The sequence below is a fragment of the Chaetura pelagica genome, unplaced genomic scaffold, assembly GCF_000747805.2.
Source record: "Chaetura pelagica isolate M959 unplaced genomic scaffold, ChaPel_1.0 scaffold472, whole genome shotgun sequence".
Lineage (NCBI taxonomy): Eukaryota > Metazoa > Chordata > Aves > Apodiformes > Apodidae > Chaetura > Chaetura pelagica.
The window spans coordinates 2,139,103-2,146,185 of NW_009952566.1; the positions used below are offsets into that span (position 1 = coordinate 2,139,103).

General features: G+C 46.4%; 1 protein-coding gene across 5 annotated transcripts in view; it reads left to right on the forward strand.

Annotated features, from left to right (window-relative positions):
• Nucleotides 1-7,083, forward strand: part of MEIS1 (Meis homeobox 1) — a 115,135-nt gene that overhangs the window by 1,862 nt on the left and 106,190 nt on the right. For all 5 annotated transcript variants that reach the window (XM_009993451.1, XM_009993447.1, XM_009993448.1 and 2 more), the window contains exons 2-6: nt 18-244; nt 1,833-1,974; nt 2,570-2,620; nt 3,489-3,539; nt 4,946-5,092. In XM_009993451.1, coding sequence (XP_009991753.1) covers nt 18-244; nt 1,833-1,974; nt 2,570-2,620; nt 3,489-3,539; nt 4,946-5,092 — 618 coding nt within the window. The remainder of the gene's footprint in view (nt 1-17; nt 245-1,832; nt 1,975-2,569; nt 2,621-3,488; nt 3,540-4,945; nt 5,093-7,083) is intronic.

The following is a 7,083-nucleotide window of genomic DNA, read 5'->3' on the forward strand; positions in this document are numbered from 1 at the left end:
CTCTCTGTGCCCCGCAGCACGACGAGCTGCCCCACTACGGCGGCATGGAGGGGGTGGGCATCCCCACCACCATGTACGGGGACCCCCACGGCGCCCGCCCCATGCAGCCCGTCCACCACCTGAACCACGGGCCGCCGCTGCACTCGCACCAGTACCCGCACGCCGCCCACGCCAACGCCATGCCCCCCGCCATGGGCGCCTCCGTCAACGACGCCCTCAAGAGAGATAAAGATGCCATCTACGGGTAGGTGACCCTACGGGGAAGGGCTTTGCGCGCAACCTGCGCGGCGCGGAGCCGGGGAGGAGGAGGAGGATGGAGGAGAGGGAGGAGGATGGAGGGTGCGGAGTGCGGGCCGGGCTGTCCCTGCGCGGGATGGGGATGAAGGGTGGGATGGCTGCGCGGAAAAGGGCCGTGTTCTTCATTTTGATGGGGCTGCTTTTTAAAAGGGGGGGAGAGAGAGAGGGGTCGGGGGTCCCCCCTAGCACGGGGAGCCGCGGGGGCTCCGGAGAATAGGAGCCGGAGGTTGCAGGAGGGGCGGCAGGCATCACTGCACGCAGGAGCTGCAGGAGGAAAATAATATTCCCAGGGCAGAACCTGCGCCGGGTGGTAAATCTCTGCACGGAGTTTGGGAGCAAGGAGAGTTTGGAGCTCTTTGCCCGACTTCCCTCCTTGTTCGCCTCTCCCAGTGCTGAGAAGGAGAAAAACTCGGGAGCTGCTTCTCTCAGCTCTCTTCTATTTTATTTATTTTTGCTTTTACATTTTAATTTTTTAAAACTTCTTATCCGACAGCATTGAATGCTCCTCAGTGCAGCAACTTGCAGGGCAGTTTCTAGGCCGTTGTGATGGGAGCTGATGGGTTACGCTGGGAGGCAGATGCTTTTAAAATTAATCTGCCCGGCTTGAGTCTGAAGGGAAGTTTTAAGAGCCTTTTAAAATCGCTCTCTAAACAGTGAAGAGAAGGGGGGGAGAGAGGGGAAAAAAAAAGAAAAAGAAATCACATCGTTCGGTTTCTTTATCAGTTTATCAGAAATCTGCAGGGTTGGTTAAAACTCAGCGTGTACAGTACCCAAAAAAAGGAAAAGTATGAAGCCCTGGGGGGAAAAAAAAATAAAATAAATTAATTCCCTGTTATAAATATACATGTATACGTGTGTGTGTGCCCACGCTTATTTATTTATTTAAATTATTAAACGGCCGAGGGAGCCAGATGCACACGCAGCCTCTCTCCCGGGGAGGCTTTTAGAGCTGGGAGAGTCCAAAAGCACCTGGTTCCCCCCGCGGGTCGGGTCGGGTCGGGGCGGGGGGCGGGCAGCCCGGCTGGGCAGCGCCGGCCGGTGGACCGGATGATTTTTTCCCCCCCCCCCTTTCTGTCTCAGCAAGTCCTTCAGCAGAAAACGGGAATTAAAAGCATGAGAGGCAGAAGTGTACAACCAGAGATTTGCATTTTTTATTATTATTTTATTTTTTTTTTCCTAAAGACAAGGAAAGTTAATTCAAAATGGCTGCTGGAACCGACTTGGGTTTTATTCTTAGCTTGTCCTAAGGCTGTATGAACAATATCTGTGGCCAGATAAGGCCGGGGGGATGCGGGGCTCCCGGCCGGCTGGCTGCCGGGAAGGGGCCGGGAGGCGGCGGGGGGTGCCGGAGTCCCCTCGGTGGGTAATCCCCCCACCCCCCTCAAGCTGCTGGGAGACTAACTATTGTTGTCTTTGGTTTTTTTTTAAATTTCGTTATGATATGTGTTGTTTGGTTGTTGTTGTTGGTTTGTGTTGTTTTGTTTTTTTTTTTTACTTTTCCCCTCTGTGTGTGTGACTATTGTATTTTCTTTCAGACACCCCCTGTTCCCTCTTTTAGCACTGATTTTTGAGAAATGTGAATTAGCTACATGCACACCCAGGGAGCCCGGGGTAGCGGGAGGCGATGTTTGCTCCTCTGAGTCTTTCAATGAAGACATAGCAGTGTTCGCCAAACAGGTCAGCAAAACCGGGTTGAAACAGTAAAAGGAAAAAAAAAAAAGGAAAAAAAAAACCATAAGTGGGGGAGGGGGGGGGGGGAGACGGAAATCGTAACGAGAAAAACAAGTCTCTGCTGAGATAAAGATGCGCATTTTCCCCTCCCCCCTCTTACTGCGAGAGGCAAACCCCTCCCCAAACAAAACAAAACAACCCCCCCCAAAAAAAAAAACAACCCAGCAAAAAAATCCCCAAACTCCAACCAAAACAACAAAAATAAATCGGAAAATCTCGGCATTTACCACCCCCCTAAAGACAAGGAATACCGGAGTGGTCCGTCCTCCGGCGGGAGCTCCTCTGCCCGGCTCCGGGGGCCGGGGCCGGAGCTCGGCCCAGGGAGCTCCCGTAGGTATTTTTCGGTGTGTGTGTTTCACTTGTCCAAGTGTTTGGCTGCTGCGCTCAACCCAGCAGTCGGGGCTTTGCACGGAAGCTTACATAATGGACCCGACAGTGTAATGAAGCAAGAAATAATAACGTCTGCTTTTTCTGCTTCCATATTTCACATCTTTTTTATCATCATTTTTTTCCCCCTCTTCCTCCCCTTTCTTATGTTTAGATCCGAGCAGAGAAACCCCTCTTTTCCTCTAATCCTGAACTGGATAACTTGGTAAGAGTTAATAACACTTCTTCCTCTCCCCACCCCCACCCCACCACCCTCCCTTTCCTTCCCATTTATTTTTATTTTTTTTTAAACTTTATCTTCTGGAGAGGTGGTTTGTTGGTGCTAAATTGAAAATTTCTCACGTGGTGTTTCTTTTTTTTTTTTTAAAATTATTATTATGACAGTGGCGACTTTTATAATCACAAGTAAAGACAGTGTGGTAATTGCATGGAAGTAAAAAAAAAAACCAAAACCCCACACTAAAATCCCATAAGGATCTACATAAAGAAAGCCCCATCCAAAGGGGAGCTTGCGGCTGCCCAAGAGGAGCGGGGATTTCTCCCCGCTGGAGCCAGCCCCTCCACGCATCTCAGCAGCTCGATGGGAAACACACAGGATTGCTGTGGCGGGAGATGCACCATCCAGTAATTCCCAAAAAAATGAGGTCTTTTTCTCTCCCTTCTTTTTCCCTTTTCCCTCCCCCCCCCCTCTCCTTTCCTTGAGGATAAACAAACATTTTGTCTCCGCTGGAGGAGTCTTGCTCCACTCTTGCAAAGTGAGGAGCCAGCCATGGTGTTTAGAGGTGGTGTTGTGTTTTGTTTTTTTTTTAAAGAAATGTTTATGATCCATATAATTTAGTTGCTTCGTTGCAAGAGGGATTTTTTTTTTCCTTTTGGTTAACTCTAGATCGCTTCTCGTTAAACAGCGCACAAAGCCACTGCTATTAAGTTTTAGTGTTATTGCCATAAATCAAAACAACTTTTTATTTACTACTAGAGAAAAGTCAAGCTACAAAGTGTGGCAGGGGCGGCTGTGGGAAATATCCTCAAATCCAGGAGTGAGATAAATACTTGTGTTGTTTGTGTCTTTGCAGATGATTCAAGCCATACAAGTATTAAGGTTTCATCTGTTGGAATTAGAGAAGGTAATTTTTCTCTCTCTCTTTCTCTCTTTCTTCCTCCTCTGTTTCAGTACTGCTGAAGTTCAGGCTTCTGGTAAATTTGCATAAATGTCTTTCTTTCTGGTAATTAGTGTCAAGACCAATCTTGGCGTCCATTTCTCTTCGCAGTTTAATTACAATTTCAGCCTCTAAAACCGGGCTCTCAAACGCCCAGGCCTTGTGTTCATTGTAATACTTTGCTGGCTTTGTATAAATAGTTGCAGTTCTGTGGTGCTGCAGATGAGACTCGAAATGGTTGGTTCAGCCAAACCTCTGAAATTGTGATTTATTTTTTTGTAAAATAAATTATTTTTTTCTTGGTAGTGGTGGTGGGGAAGAGACTTTGGTTACAGTTAGTTGGGATGGGAGATGGATTTATTTGATTTTTTTTTTCGAGAGCCATCTGCAGGTCAGGCTCAGGGCAGGGATTGTCCTATAACATTTTGCAGAGACAAAGCAGAGTTGATAGTTGTGTCTGTCTCTTGTTCCTGGGAATATTGTACACCTCCGAGCAGAAGAAAGAGATTGCAGCCTAAATGCAGGGTTTTTTGCTGGCTATTTTAGAAATCTTAGGAGGGAGAATGCTAATTTCTAAGAAGGCGGTGTCATCCGAGCTCACATTAAATTGGAAGTGCACTCTGGTTTCCTGAGAATTTTTTACGTGTCATTGATAGCTGGCCTAGAAGAGAATTCCCTTTCTCCTAAAAATAAACATTTTGAGAGGTTTTTAAATAGTTGAAAAGTTTCTCGGGAGCCTCAGCCACTTTATCTAACCATAATGGCAGGTTGTTCTCGCTCTACCCGAAATGTGTTAAAATCTGCCCATTAATAGAGGCGGCTCAGGTAGGAGTCTTATCAGAGTGACTGGGGATTTCAGGGCTCGGGTGCCTGTAACGTATTTCAGCCCCTTTTTTTTAAAAAAAATAAAAATTAGAAAATATTTTTTTCTGTCCACGTACCCCTTTGGAAAGGGTTTATGATGAAATAACTGGATGAAATTAAATAGTTTACCTTAAATGTCACCCATGCAGGTCACCTCTCTAATGGCCACAGCTCCGGGAGCAGATGAATTTAACACGGGTGTTGAATATGTTGTAGCCTGTGAATCATCTTGTCACTGTCAATTTTCTGGGATATCTCTATTTTGCGAGAAAAGAAAGTTATTCCTAATTCTGGATGCGTCTAGAGGTCTCGGGGGATAATTGCAGTGTGTTTCCCCTATTTAGGACTTTTGATGTCACAGGGGTGAAGGGGGGAGACTGGTTGCACTTGTCAATTTTACTTACGTATTCCTGATTATATTTTCTTCCTTTTTCCCCTCCTTCTTTTTCCTTTTTTTTTTTTTTTCCTGTTGCTTTTTTTTTTTTTTTATAACCTCTGTCATAATGTAGGTACACGAATTATGTGACAATTTCTGCCACCGGTATATTAGCTGTTTGAAAGGAAAAATGCCTATCGATTTGGTCATAGACGATAGAGAGGGCGGATCAAAATCGGACAGTGAAGACATAACAAGATCAGCAAATCTAACAGATCAGGTATGATCTCGCCAACGCCGCACACGCTAAAATTTGTATGCAGATCGCTCGCTGGGTCACTACGCCTCCTTTTATTATTTGCATATGATTAAGTCCCTTTTAGATAAATTTCCATCGAAATGAAAATTTTTGAATAATGTGGCTATTATTGCTTCATTAAGGCTTGCTCCCGGATTCGACCTGGCGAGATGAGCTTGTAAAAGCATCGCCTGCAAACTCGACCTGTTTCTTGTCGCTTTTAATTTTTGTCTTTATTTTATTTACCCTTTACAATAATTGAAGTGGGAGCTGTGAATCGCTGGCATCTTGGTGGCTTAAGAAGGGAAGGGCTGGAGCCGTTTCCCAAAATAATAATAAAATCTGAGATAGGTGGTCCAGGGAAGACAGAGAGGGTTTGAAATCTAGCGAATGCTGGCTATTTTCTTCCCGTCTCTACGGTTCATTAGTCTGTCTTGTCAGTTTTCCTTGGCCGAACGCTTTTAGACTTCAGTGAACATTGCTTTGTGCACGCCTGCCTGCTGCAAACGCGCCCATTTTATTTTACTTAATAGGGGGAAAAAAAAAAAAAAAAGAGAGAGAAAATAAAACGGGACCCAGGTTTTAAATGATTTTCCTTGATCTTTCGAGTTTTCAACCCCTCTCTTAAAAACCCAGACCAAAAAGAAAACAACAAAATATCCAAACCCAAGCCAGCAAAGCCTTGCGTGGCTTTGTCGGTGTCCAGGTTTTGTCTGGGATGGCTCGAACCTTAGTGCCGGCCGTAGCCGATGTGGGAAGTAGAAGATGCCTTGGGAAAGCTGGCTTTTCCCTCTCCCCTCCTCCTGTCTGTCCCCTTTGCTGGGCTGAGGTCGGGATTCTTGTCTTTTAATTGGAGTGGCTGGGGCTAATTCAGAAGGTGCCCAGAGCTAAATTAAGCTTCTAGATGATGGAAGTGGCTGAGATCTGGGGGGGGGGGGGGGTTTTTTCTTTTTCCTTTTTTTTTTCCCCCCTCCCTCCCCACCTCCCTTCCCGAATTGGGCAAAAGTGTCGGGCTTTCCCTGTCGGCTCCCTCTCTACGGAGGGGCAGCAGCGCCTTGGTGCTTTGGACCCTGAACACACAGACACACAAAACGCCGACTAAAAACCCCCAAGTTATTTCTTCTTTATGATCAGCTTCGTAAATACAGTCTTAGGAGCAATCAGCTCCAGACTCTGGAGGTTTCCTTTTGTTCAAGCAAGGCGCAGTCAAGCAGACAGGAGTTTCCTCAGCCGCTTTGCCATTATCACCAGCACTGTCACCCAGGAATTATTTTATAGGTTACCGACATCGAGGTGTGTTGCATCGCAGCGTGGGCAGTACCTTAAATATTTTCTTCCCTCTGCTGTGGGGCTGCTGGTAGTGCCGTGACAGGGGGAGGCAGGCTTTGGAGGAAGGCGTGAACTTTATTTTTTATATAAATAATAAGGGGTTTAGGTGCCCATACGTGGGGTTGTTGGGGTGAGCTGGGCTTTTTTTCCCCCGCAGTTTTGCTGCGAAGGGTAAAAGGCTTTGAGGAGCGGCAGGGAGGTGACCGGCAGGCCGGGGAAGATGCTCCCGGGTCCGGGGAAGATGCTCGCGGGGGGTGGCGGTGCCGGGCAGTGCCTGAAAGCGAGGGGAGCCCTACAGCGAGGGGTCTAGCTGAGAGGAGCTCCACTAGCTGCTGTTGAATAAAAATTGTAATCCAACAAGTCTCACTAGAAAATGGGTTTCTAAAAGCTCTGGAGTGCTGGGTACATAAAGCTATTTGAGCAAATTACAAGAATTGCTCAGGGGCACGAATGAAATCAACACTTTAATTGCCTCCAAAATGAAGATTTATACCCCATTTTCCCAAGGAATCATTATTTTATTAAAGTGAAAGCTAAAGAAATGAAGCTATAGTTTTGGGGTTGTCGGGGGGAGAGGGTCGTCTTTGTGTGTGTGTCCCCCTCTTTTTTCTTTTTTTCTTTTTTTCTTTTTTTTTTTTCTTTTC